General features: G+C 40.0%; 1 protein-coding gene across 1 annotated transcript in view; it reads left to right on the top strand.

Moving 5' to 3' along the window:
• The window catches only part of NR3C2 (nuclear receptor subfamily 3 group C member 2), a 376,710-nt gene that overhangs the window by 173,421 nt on the left and 189,406 nt on the right, over nucleotides 1–13,883 (top strand). The window contains exon 3 of the mRNA XM_081245343.1: nucleotides 10,995–11,134. Coding sequence (XP_081101469.1) covers nucleotides 10,995–11,134 — 140 coding nt within the window. The remainder of the gene's footprint in view (nucleotides 1–10,994; nucleotides 11,135–13,883) is intronic.

The following is a 13,883-nucleotide window of genomic DNA, read 5'->3' as shown; positions in this document are numbered from 1 at the left end:
TGTTTTTCCTGCTTCCCCTATTCAATGGTCCTTAGTTTTCTTTCAGTTCATCAGACCTTTCGTTGTCATTATCCGTATTGTACATATTAACAGTTGTCCTCAGTCACCTTGTGTCCTCTAACATGGTAGATCTTTGTACCTCGCTTCATTTTCCATGTCACCTTTTCACTGTCCTGGAATCATCTCTAACCACTGAATCTGGTGTTAGAGACTCATGATTTGGGCCTTTTTCCATGCTTGTCAGTGTATAACTCATTGAGTTCTGGATCCCAGTGCATTTGTCCCTGTCTGGACGTTTTTCTTGGTCCAGCTCATTTTCACCTTGCCCCATTTCTTCATGAAGCTTTCCTTCAACCCAACTGCAAGTTATTGGATTCTATGAATTCTTTATTTTTAGCCATGGATGACTCCTGTCACACAGTGACTTTAATATTTACCAATCTGCATGTCTTACCTACCCTGCTCAATTATAAACTTATTGAGAGTAGAAGTCATTTGTTACCTTTGTGTTCTCAGAAGGACTTTCACACAGCTGGTGTGGAAGTCACTTGATTAAAATGATTCATTAATAGTACAGTGGCCAGTAATTACATTTGACACTTAGTTTTATTAGAAAATACATTTTCATCTAGAGTTAAATAATTTTGCCTATTTTCCAAAAAAATAGATTTTGCATATTTTCATCAAGTGGGAATTTGTCTAGCCATAATTGAAGGAGAAAAAGTTACTTGAATGTCCTTCTAGCATAGATCTTTATTTTTAAAGTGAAATTTTACACATCCTAGGCTAGGCTTAGCATGTGATCCAAAATATTCCTACCTTTTTTTCCTTCTAGATCTCTGTCAGGATACGTTCCTGCTGTGCTGAAGCTATGCTCTGTTGATTATAAGTCTTTTATGGGAAAATTGCATTCACTTAAATGAAATTCAAAGTATAGAAAAATACTTATTAAACAGAGCCACTCTAATAAATATTACTAATCGTATAAACTATTGTAAAAACAAACAAACAAACAAAAAGGTAAATTGGAAAAGACTATTCAGCCATTTGGGGGCTTTAATTTTTATTTTCCAAGGTAGTTATATCCTTGAAGTTTCTGTGTCAGGTAGCTTCATCTATAATTTTATTCATACATCTGAGATTGAAAGATGTGTACCAATTATTTAATTCCTGTCTGTGGTGCATTATGAATTGTGGCTTAAGAGGAGGAATTTTATTTAGTGGTAAATCATCCCCCCAAACATTAATGATTCACTTATCATCAAAGATAATAATACCACCAAAGAAAATATACCACAAGAATCACTCCCAAATATTCCCCCTAAATAGTGGGAAAACTAAAATGAGATATCTTGTGTTAAAAATTGACTCAAAAAGGAAATAGTCAGCAAAAGGGGTTTTTTGCCAAATTTATATGTGAATGAAGGTAAGGATTTTAGTAAACTAGTAGTCAAAGGTGATTTGTTTTTGAAATGTATTTTTTGTATATTGAGTGTTCTCAAAATTCTTAGGTTTCTTAAATTTAGTGTTCTTTATATAAAAGTATATATTTGAATCTCAGTGATTGTTTATCCTAATGATCTAATGTGGCTGTTCCCAACCTACATGCTACAGTCACCAGAGGAACCAGAATTCTTAAAAGAGATTCTCAAATCCATATTCACACAGAACATTGCCTAAACAGTAAATAAACAATATGGCTGTTGCTGTACCACTCTCTTATACTATATTTTTAAAAACCTTTTTTTCTGCTGCTAACCAGTGTTATACATGCTTATATAAATTTAAAGCAGTACAGAAAAATATGCTATAGAAAAGTAGAATTATCTGTAGTTCTACTACTATGCCAGTCACTATTAAGAGTTGTAGGGACTTCCCTGGTGGTACAGTGGTTAAGAATCTGCCTGCCAATGCAGGGGACACGGGTTCGAGCCCTGGTCCAGGAAGATCCCACATGCCACGGAGCAAGTAAGCCCATGCGTCACAACTACTGAGCCTGCGCTCTAGAGCCCATGAGCCACAACTACTGAGTACGTGTGCTGCAACTACTGAAGCCTGCCCGCCTAGAGCCTGTGCTCCACAGCAAGAGAAGCCACCGCAATGAGAAGCCTACACACCGCAACAAAGAGTAGCCCTGGGTCACCGCAACTAGAGAAAGCCCGTGCACAGCAAGGAAGACCCAACGCAGCCAAAAATAAATTAATTAATAAATGAGTATAAAAAATAAAGAGTTGTAGATCCAACAATAATACTGATTCATAATGGTCAGAATTTAAATACCGCTGAATATGTGTCAGACACTGTTGTATGTGCTCTTAAATATATTGAGTAATTCAGCCATAAGAAAGAATGAAATAATGCAATTTGCAGCAACATGGATGGACCTAGAGATTATCATACTAAGTGAAGTAAGTCAGAAAGAGAAAGACAAATACCATATATCATGTATATGTGGAACCTAAAATATGTCACAAATGAACTTCTTTACAAAACAGAAATAGACTCACAGACACAGAGAACAAACATATGGTTACCAAAGGGGAAAGGGGGTGGGGGAGGGATGAATTAGGAGTTTGGGATTAGCAGATGCAAACTACTATATGTAAAATAAACAGCAAGGTCCTACTGTATAGCACAGGGAACCATATTCAATATCCTGTGATAAACCTTAATGGAAAAGAAAAAAATATTTTGATAACTGTGTTACAATAAAAATGGGATTCCTTTAAAATATATCTGTATCTATCTATCTATCTATCTGTATGTATGTATGCATTGACCAATTTAATCTGTAAGAACCCTGTAAGGTAGGACTTTTGTTATCAGTCCTTAACAGATGACAGAGTGGGCCCAGAAAGGTTAAATAAGACTGATATATGTTTGCTCCCAGTTTTTCCTATGGATATCATTTAATATTATTGCTATTGTATTATTTACAAAAATAGGGACATACCGTACTAATGCTGTTTTACCACTGTCGGGTCCAAAACAAACTCCCCTGAACTGCCAAACTGCTCTTCATTACACTATGAAAATATAAATAGCACCACCGTACAACTTTTCTGCAAGTCCAGTGGGTACTATCTACTTAAAAAGCGAAAAAGGCCATTTCTCACTGTCTTCACTACTTTAAGCTAAATCCAAGCTCTGTCATCTCCTGCCTAGATAATTGCCGGAGCCCACGTGGCTGGTCTCCCCACTTCCAACATCACCCACTCCTGTAGTCCATTCTCCAGGCAACAGCCAAAGTCAGATTTTTAAATGTCATGCAGATCGTATTACCCTTCTGCTTAAAACATCTCAATATTCACATCACTCGTGATGGCACTTAAACTGGCATCCTGAGTCATCACCACAGCCCTCGAGACCCATGTAGTCTCCTCTTGGCCCACACATCCTACCTCCTCCCGTCTCTCCTGCCTCCTTTCAGCTACTCATTTGCCCTCGTTTCCATCTATGGAACGTGTCATGTTCATTCCTGCCTCGGGGACTTTGCACTTGCTCTTCCCTTTGTTGGCATCTTCACATGGCTGGCTACTTTGTCCTTTCAGTCTCGCCAGAGATGCCTTCCCAGGCTACCTTTCTAAAGAATCCTAACCATCCACTGCCCCAGCCAATCTCGGTCTCTGTCATTTTCTTCAAAGCACTTACCACTGTCTGAATTTATTTCCTTACTTCTGTATTGTTGTTCTCTCCTACTATAGTAGAAACTCCATGAGAATAGGGACTTTTTCTTACTCATCTGAGTGCCTAGAAAAGGGTGGTGGGGGCATAGCAGGCTTCCAATGAATAGCTTAATTAATGAAGGATTTAAAACACCAGCATGTTCAGATAGAAGGATGTTTCCTGAAGTATTGTTTGCATAGTCCTCCAAACTCTCACTCTGCTCTAGATCACTGAATGACTGCTTGAATTGATTGCATGTGGAAAGATTCAACTTTTCAGTAGCTGGTGATGATGGTAGAAGCATCTCTGATTAAGTGAAAGTACAAAGGACAGGTTTGCTTAATTGATGTTGAGTGAGCTTGAGAAATGGGACAAACTCCTTGTCATGTGAAGAATTTCTGGTCACTGAATAGTGGATCAATCACTGTGGTGTTGTTATGTAATTGTTATAAAGATGGGGAAATAACATAGTAATTCCTGGAACAACATGGTGCATTATAGATTCTCAGCCGAATTTTCCAGTTCAGTAGGTAGAAATCCCTTTTTCTCACACAGCTTCTTATTGCTTCTCCCTAAGCCTCCAACCGTTTTGTGGAAAAAGATTGCCCAGTAAGTGTTTTTGATGATTGGTTAGGATATCCCCTCCCAATTGTCACCCAAATCAGCATGAACCTTTGATTAATCTCTTTAGCTGTTCACTGAGTCATTAGAACTATTCTATTTGGTACTGAAAATAGTTGCACCTTCCTTGTGTTTCCTGAAGAGAGACACTTGTCTTTACAAGTAGAAATACAATGCTCACTCATTTCTGCTTTATATAGTATTTTAACATTTGTCTAAAACCCTATGAACTACCTTTGTTGATTATAAAATTCTTTCTGTGCATAATATTTCTTTGATTACCAAGACCAAAAATGACCAGTTTGGGTAGTTTTTCCCAACTCGTTGCTGTTAAAATGGTTTTTAGTGGGTAGAATACCATTTGAATGCATACATTTATGCAGAATTTTTAAGCAAAATCAGCAAAGACACAATCATGTAGATGCAAGAAAGATTTTAATTGCCCTAGGTTTAGCTGTTCTAGAAAGAATAAGTTTTTACATGTAGATGTTTTTATGCTTGATCTAGATCAAACAATGGCTATTTACTGTGTATAAGGTGCTGTCTTTAACTTGAGCTTGAAATCCACTTCAAATAAAGCTTGATCATGACAGGGTGTTCCATTTATCTTTTGTGCCCATATTTATCTTAAAGGGATATCTTGAAAAGGATCTTAAAGATGATCTGTTCAACATTCTTATGGTGAGAATTACAGCCCAAAGAGGAGAGGTGATTTTGTTAAGGTTTTACCAGTTAGTGGCTGAGCTAGAACCGGAACCAGGCTTCCTTACTGAGCCCCTGTGCCTGCCTTTACCCCTGCGTGTTTGGGACTCACATCCCATGAAGATGCTTAGATGTTATAAGATGTTAATGGATTATACATACTATAAAGGTGAATTCTTATATCCAAAAATCACTCAATAAGCTTTGTGTTTTGATATAACCCAGAATCTAAGAAGTGAGTTCAAGATCTGCTCCCTTCGCCTCCTTTTCCTCTCCTCCCTCGCCCTGCTTATAAAATGTAATAATGTATTTCCTGAAACCAGACATATACCCTTCCAACCGTGTCCCATCTTTCAGTTTCAGAGGTAATCACATGAAAGGGTGTCAGTGGAGACGGGAGTTTTCCTGACCCGTCCACACCTTGTGGCCTGTCTTCTTTGTTACTAATGCAGACGCTTGTGGGATAGCTCGCTGAGCTTTTGAGGATAGTCTGTCTCCCCGGATGTTTTTTTCCCTTCTGTGCAAAGCTAAATGAACCATATAGGAATTGAACCTATAACCTTGGCCTCATTCATTTATCTTCTTTAAAATTGCCTTTTGGAAATTTATGTTCTGCTGTGATGAGATTAAGGTTGTGATTTCATTCATTCAATAAATAGTCTCAGCACCACACTAATGGCAGCAGAGAGCACAGAGAGGCAGAGGACAAGGTCTTTGCCCTCAAGGGATTAGGATAAGTGCACAAATCACGAATGTCAGGGCAGAAGTGATGAGCGCTGGGGGAGGGGGGTGAGCAAATCAGGAATTCATGAAAGCGAATCAGGAATTCACGAAAGTGAATCAGGAGAAAGGAGAGGGGTACATCCTGCCGGGAGAACATCAGGGGCCCTTGAAGGATGGACAGGCTTCCCAGGAGTCGGAGCGGGGGTAGGTGTACAGATGGTGGTACCCACAGCACCTCAACAGGGATGTTGCAGTGGGGTGAGCACAAGCATGAGAGGACCTGCGGGGGCAGGCATGAAGGAAGAGGGACAGGAGCGTTATCATTTATGGTGGTACTGTGTAGGGATGATGGGAGATTTCTGAACCGGGCAGTACTAGAATCAGAACTGTATAACAGGAAACGCCATTTGTCAGCCACTGTAGAATGAACTGGAGGGTTGGGGAAGAGCCTTGAGGAAGTGACAAGGGTCTGAACCAGGGTCCCCAACAGGGCGAAGAGAAGTGATGGGAGACAGTCAAGCCTGGACGAGCAGAACTTGGTAACTGACTAGATGTGATGGTGAAGGTTTGAACCTGGGTGCCTAGCAGATGGCAGTACCGTACCTTCCAGAAGCCAGTAGACTGTAGAGGCTGGGAAGTTATGTAAATGAAGTGAACACGTGAAATTGGAACACTAGGGAGAGGTTGGAGCTGGATATAAAGATTTGGGAAGTCATTCACCAGGAGAGCTGTTTGAGCTGGGAGAGTGGATAAGGTCGTTAAGGGATAAAGTGTAGAAATGAGACAAAAAGATGGCCAAAGGTAGAGCGCCAAAGAAAATCTGCATTGGTGATTAAGACAGTGAGAAAGAGCCTGAGAACTAGAGACTGAGCTCAGTCCACTGTTACAGAAACCGAAGAAGCAGAGGCCTGCTGAGAGACACGTAGAGGCAAGTGTGCTCCCTTGCCATTGAGAAATGTTAGTGAACAAGAAGGAAAAATAATCCACCTTTGCTTTAATTTTGTCATTGAGCCAAATTAGTTTTTTTTTTTTTTTTTGGCGGTACGCGGGCCTCTCACTGTTGTGGCCTCTCCCATTGCGGAGCACAGGCTCCAGAGGCGCAGGCTTAGCGGCCATGGCTCATGGGGCCCAGCCGCTCCGTGGCATGTGGGATCTTCCTGGACCGGGGCACGAACCCGCGTCCCCTGCATCGGCAGGCGGACTCTCAACCACTGCGCCACCAGGGAAGCCCCAAATTACTGTTTTAATTGGGATTTCACAATGCATCTTTCTGATGCTCTGCTTTCACTTTGACTTCTCTGCATTCGGTTCCACTACATCCTTTTCACTCTCAAGACAGTTAAAAACCAATCACATTCTTATATGTAAGGAATGCAGTAGGAGTTCAAAACTGATGAAAAGGCCAGTCATCTGAGACCACTCATTTATCCCAAGTGTTGATCGGGAGCCTCATATGTACCAGGGACTATGCCATGCCCTGGGGACATAGTGGCAAATAACACAGAAGCATATCCAGGCCCCTGTTGAGTTTACCTTCTTGTGTGGATGAAGCAAACAATAAACAGACTAAAGAAGGAAAATACACAGCTTGTTTGCTGGTGACATGCGCTAGGGAGGAAAATAAAGCAGAAGGGAGAGGGGGTTTGGAAGAAAGGGTGTTTTCAGTAGAGGGGACAGAAAAGGCCTGGCTGAGAAAGTGACATTTGGATGACACCCTGAAGGGAGGTGGGGCGGTGGGGTTGTGTAGATATCTGGGTGAACAGGGGGCAGCACGTGCAGAGGCCCCGAGGTGGGAGCACGCCTGGTGTGTTTGAGGTCTGGCAAGGATGCCAGTGTTGCTGAAGGGTAGCCAGCAAGAGAGAAAGGTTAGTAAAGTCTCAGGGGCCACATTGGGGCCCTGTGGTCATAGGTTGACTTTGGCTTTTCCTCTGAGCATGAGGGAAAGCCCTTGGATGGTTTTCAGCAAATGAATGAATAAGGACCGTTCTGGCTACAGGGGAAGGAAGTGGGGGGCAAGGAGAAATAGGAAGATGAGCGAGCAAGCTTCCACACATCCTGGGAAGAGGTGTTGATGGCTTGGACTAGAGTGGTCCCAGAGGAGGTGTGGGAAGTGATCAGAATCTGGATGTTTTTTGAGGGTAAAGTAAATAGAATTGAACAGATCGAGAATGAAACTAGAGAGAAGGAAGAGTCAGGGATGAGTCCAAGTTGCCCTATTGGTCGGCTAGGGCTGCCTAACAAAGTACCACAAATGGGTGGCTTTGGCAACAGAAATATATTGTTTCATGGTTCTGTAGGCTTGGCCAAGTTTAACATGTCAGCTGAGTTAGTTCCTTCTGAAGGCCGTGAGGGAGAATCTGTTCCATCCCTCTCTCCTAGCTTCTGGTGGTTTCTTGGCCGTCTTTGGTGTTCCTTGACTTGTACGAGTATCACTCTCTTCATCTTCACACAGCATTCTCTGTGTGTGTGTGTCGGTGTCCTAATTTCCTCTTTTTAATAAGAACTCCAGTCATATTGGATTAGGGATGACCCTTCTCCAAAATGACCTCATCTTAACTAATCATATCTTCTATGACCATATTTCCAAGGAAGATTACACTCTGATGGAAAACTAAAAATAAAATTACCGTATGATCCAGCAATCCTACTCCTGGGCACATCCGGACAAAACTATAATTCAAAAAGATAGATACACCCCCTATGTTCGTAGCAGTACTATTCACAACAGCCAAGACATGGAAACAGCCAAAATGTCCATTGACAGATGAGTGGATGAAGAAGATGTGGTACATATCCACAATGGAATACTACTCAGCCATAAAAAAGAACGAATTAATGCCATTTGCAGCAACATGGATGCAACTAGAGATTATCATACTAAGTGAAATAAGTCAGAAAGAGAAAGACAGATACCACATGATATCACTTATATGTGGCATCTATAATATGACACAAATGAACCTATCTATGAAGCAGAAACAGACTCGCAGACATAGAGAACAAACTCATGGTTGCCAAGGGGGAGGTGGAGGTGGGGAGGGATGGACTGGGAGTCTGGGGTTAGTAGATGCAAACTATTATATATGGAATGGTCGGACAACAGGGTCCTACTGAATAGCACAGGGAGCTGTATTCAATATCCTGGGATAAACCATAATGGAAAAGAATATAAAAAAGAATGTGTGTGTGCATATATATATATATATATATATATATATAACTGAGTCACTTTGCTGTACAACAGAAATTAACACAGCATTGTAAATCAACTGTACTTCAGTTTTTAAAAAAAGGCCACCCTCTGATGTCCTAGGGGCTAGGACTTCAACATTGGAATTGGAAGTGGGGAGAAGGACACGATTCAGCCCATAGCAGTTGCCATTGACTGAGCCAAGGAAAGTGTGCTTGGATAGAAGAAGAGGAGAGTTCCAAAGACCAAAGTTAAGAGACTCTTCAGTTTGAGGACCAAGACCAAGGCTCACAAAAATGTTAAATACAAATCCCTTGTATGCTTGCAGTTGTAAAAAAGCACTTACATGTTAATGATGGTTTTTAAGTTGTATTCTAATTGTTTATGCAATCATGGTATTTTCCTGTGAAGCATAAGAGAGTCAGTATGGATTGAGTTTTACTGGCCAATATGCCGAAGAAGTTACTGGGGCTGAAATGGAATGTTTTGAATGCCATAAAGAAGTCAAAGGACGCTAATAAAAATAATAAAGAGCACTTTTCTCAGAAGGAGAAACAACTTTGGAGAACATTGTTTCAGCCTTTGATTTAAGAAGTCATTTTTCTAGAAAGTCAGTCATGCTGCAGTGCTCTGAGCAGCTGCATAGTTTGTTCCTTCATCTGTTTTTGGTGAGAGTGTAGTTAAAACATATAAAATCAATTAAAAAAATCATGAAGACAGTAGTATCACATTTAGCTAATTTAAAAAACAGGGAAATCATCACCATAACATAACCATTCTAGCCTTTTCATATGTTTTCTTTGAGTTTTTATGTTCCTGCTGTTTTACATGGAGACAAAAGCTAGGACAACAAGGTGATGGTGCTGACATACAAAAAATCTACCCAATGTTTTCTGAACACGTTCAGCTCGAATTTCTCTTACATTCCAGCTCGCGTTGCACATTCTGTTTGCTCTGCGCCTGTCTTTGTCTGGCTACCATCTAGTCGTGCTTCAAAACTCAGCTCAGCTGTCACCTTTGGGGAAGGCTGCTGACTGGTATATTCCTAGCTTTCCCATTATGGAAAGCTGAGCCTACAATGTGCCGCCATATTACCCCGCACCTAAGCACATACCATAATGCTGCATGTCTCCACCAACTTTGAGGACAGGGACTGAGCAGTCTATATTTATTTCCTCAGTACCTTGCACAGGACCTGTGGGTAGATATTCAATAAGTGCATGTGGGCTAGGAATGAAAAAAAAAATCGAATTCTTTACCTGCTTGGCACACATCGGTCACTGAATTATGAGACCTTATTAGAATTTAAAACAATTTTGTTCAGATTGCGCCATAAACCGGCACGGGGATATGTAATATAGCTTGAGAAAAGTCTCCTTAAAAAGTATTCATGTAGCTTGTTGCTTAAAAGGTTAAATTTGTCCCTAAAAACTGCACCCTTCAGTTTCTTACCATGAAAGGTACCTGAGATAGTTACCATATGTGGCTTGTTTTTAGTATTGACTGTGCCCCTTTAAATTAGTAAGCAAAATGAAGCAATTTGAACATACCTATGTAAGGTAACATGGGAGAAAGTGCAGGAGCTTGGAGGAGTAAAATTGCTGGCAAAAGAGACAAGAATTATTTTAATTTTAATTTGTGGGTTGTTTTGGAGAGGGGAGAGTTTTTTATCTGGCATAAATTGAGATATAATCTAAGTCCAAGTGAAGAGAGTTGAGAAGTATTGTAATAGCCCTTTGATGCCAAAAATAGTTCCGTGATGACCCGGCTCAAGATTTCTCTCCTCCCTGTTCACCTAGAATGCAAATAATATTTTTTGGTAAACGTTCTCAAAAACAGGAAAAGGAAGAGAAAGGTTTATATGGGATTATTTATGACTTCTTAGTACTGAGAAGAGGCTTTGCTATAGAGAATTCTTGATACAATTACTCACCTCATAGGATTTTGCCTTCATTTCCTAAGTCAGTCAGGGTGGGACCATATTGAATTCATTGATAGAACCAAGATGATTGACAGATACTGAGCTAAGCTGTACAGCATGTCAAATGTGCCACTACACTGTAGTTATTTAAATCTTGATTTCTTTCCCCAGCTCTACTTTACGAAGTGTTTCCACTGGATCCTCAAGACCTTCCAAAATATGTTTGGTGTGTGGGGATGAGGCTTCAGGATGTCACTATGGTGTAGTGACCTGTGGCAGCTGCAAAGTGTTCTTCAAAAGAGCAGTGGAAGGTAAATGTTCATGTGGGTGTTCCTTTTACACATTTTCTTTCCTGGCGTGTAGTTTACTTGCAAGGTTAACTCGATAGCATTATTGGGAAATAATTCAGAAATGTCCTTAGTTTTGGATGTAATCTGTCCTTCGTTTTGGACGTTATCTGTCAGTGATAAATAGTAATAATGCCTTGTGTAAAAACCACTTGGAGATTCTCCACCGAGCAATAGTTAATGGCCAAAATTCTAAATTGTGGATTAAGAGCAACCAGTCAGAAAGACTGGTTGTTTTGGTTGTTGTTTTGTCTCAGTTTTTTTTTTTTTCACTTAGACTTATCAAAATCATTCTGTGTCACCATAAATTTAACTTGCATGATCAGAAAGAACGTTTTTTTTTACAGCACGTCTGCCTTGTCTATGTTTCTGTATAAATATATGTGTTTGTGGCAAGTTAAGACATTGATATCAGGATCATGTGTGTAATTTAAGTTGTGTTCCTTACAGAATAATGTCATTTAACAGCTGCTTGAGATTCCAGGTCCCCATTTGAGTCCTACCTTCATTCCTACTGAAAGTTTCCAAACCAGTACATTAAATGAAACATTGGACTGAGATTCTTTAAGTTTATGTAGTCTAGCTTTTGCTTCTGTTCAGGTAATTGTACTTCCTAAGGAGAAATGGTCTTTTCGTTTGTTTCTGCCTTTCTCCAACTTCACTTCCAAGCAATTAATTAGCATCAGACTTAGGCCTGATGGTTTTATTAATGTTGACTACTATGACTGGTCAAAGTGTAGAATTTTTTGCTATCAGGAGAAGTGTTGTGTAATTGACACTTATTCTCACTAAGGAGTTCAGCATTAAGATTCCTGCAGGTGTATTTCTCAGGACATTTTTCTGAGAGATGAATTGGTGTTTCAGAGACTTAAGCATAAATGACTTGAATGTTTGTTTTGCTGAGGACCACAAGGAAATGTCCTTAGTTCTGGGATAAAAAAAAGCTGACCAAGTAGTTATTTCTGTGCTTCTGAGGTTGATTCTGCATTATTTAATTGATAGTACATGATTTTACATTATTTACACTATTAATTATTTAATAGTCCTCAAACCCAGCATTGAATTGGTAATAGGAGTTCCATGTTTCTTTCTCGGGGTATGAGCTCTTGGTTACAGGTGACAGAAAATTCAACACAAACTGGCTTCAGCACCAATGGAAATTCGTTGGCCCACATAACTGGAAAGTCCTCATGGGGGCATGGCTTTGGTCAAGCCATGGTCTTAAGCCAGGTCATTCGCGTTCAATCTCATTCTCTCCATCGCTTGACTTTGTTCTGGCTCTGTTCTCATGCGGTTTCTCTCGTGAGAAGAAAAGAGGTTTTCTGTTCTCAGGGGTTGTTATAAAAGCCCCCAATTGAATCTCCATAGACTGAACTTGACTCACGTTGGCCCCCTCCAGACCAATCACCGTGGCTGGGTGGGGGGAGCAGTGATCTGATAGGCTGGTCCTGGCTGGAGTCGGCCAACCTGAACAACCTAGACCAACTGTGGGAATGAGCATTTCCCGGAGAAAAAGGTGGGTCCTGTTACCAGAAGGCTGATTTCCAGAAAATGGGGGAAAGAAGTATGTATAGTACTGAAATCAATTTAATTTTTTAAGATTGTCTTCCCCGCCACCCTCTTCTTTCTTTCCTTAACTCTATGATTGACTCAGTAGAAGATAAGTAGGTAAGATATACTTCTGGCATCTTCTAATGCCGCTTTATACCTTCCAACATAAGGGCTCCCCTCCTAAGCTCACTAATTGGTGAACAAAGGTGATAAGTAAAAATAAAGCAGTGAGAGAAGGACATTTAGAGAAGGTGCCTCTGTGTTGCCCTACCTATGGGTCAGCATTCACATCAGAACCCATGTTATGGCTCTTTATAAAATCTGCCCTTCTCTGCAAAAAACGGTTTTCTAGATGTTTTTGTTGTTTTAAGTAGTTTCTCTGGAAGTAGCTAAGGAAACAATTGTTTTTGCAACTGAGGTACATATAAACATGGAAAAGCCTAAATGTCTGTACGTCTTTTTCTTTCATTGAAAAGCTGATCAGTAATGGATAATGAACCTTAACAAGTGCCTTTTAAGACTTTTATTAATATAGCTTATTTCCTATTTATTTGGGAATTAGAATTTTAGCACCCACCTGTGTGAAACAAGGCTATAAATTTTAAATATAAACTTCATGAGAGTAATGACTTGTTTTTGTTTTGTAATTTGTATTTGCTTACTGTTTTATCATGTGTGTATGTGTGAAAGAAATAGGACTATCTCTGTATCAGCACTTTTTGATTTAATAAGAAATTATTTAAAAAATATTTTATGTCATTAGGGGCACTAATTTCACAAAATTATGGTATATGGATGTTATTTTTATTCCCCTTTTACAGATGAAGAAATTTGGGATCAGACCCAATTAATCTATTTGGAATCATAAGGCCAGACTTAGACCCATATTAAAGTCTTATGACTCCAAACCTAGACCCAACCTAAGGCCTCCTAAACCTAAATCTCATAATCTGTTCTTTCCATTTTCCATAATTCTCAAGTTCATGAAAATCGTGCTCTATATGTCATTGTTTATGCCTGCTTGGTGATAATGAGGACAGTGATGTAAACATTGAGAAGACAGTGTGGTACCCTTAGTGTGTGTCTCTGCGTGTGTGTCACTGTGTGTGTACACACACACACACACATATACAAACATGTATGTGTGTTTTTATATTTGAAT

This window comes from Mesoplodon bidens, assembly GCF_964165515.1.
Source record: "Mesoplodon bidens genome assembly, chromosome: 1".
Lineage (NCBI taxonomy): Eukaryota > Metazoa > Chordata > Mammalia > Artiodactyla > Ziphiidae > Mesoplodon > Mesoplodon bidens.
The sequence above is the reverse complement of the archived record's forward strand: the minus strand, read 5'-3'. Positions and strand labels throughout refer to the sequence as shown.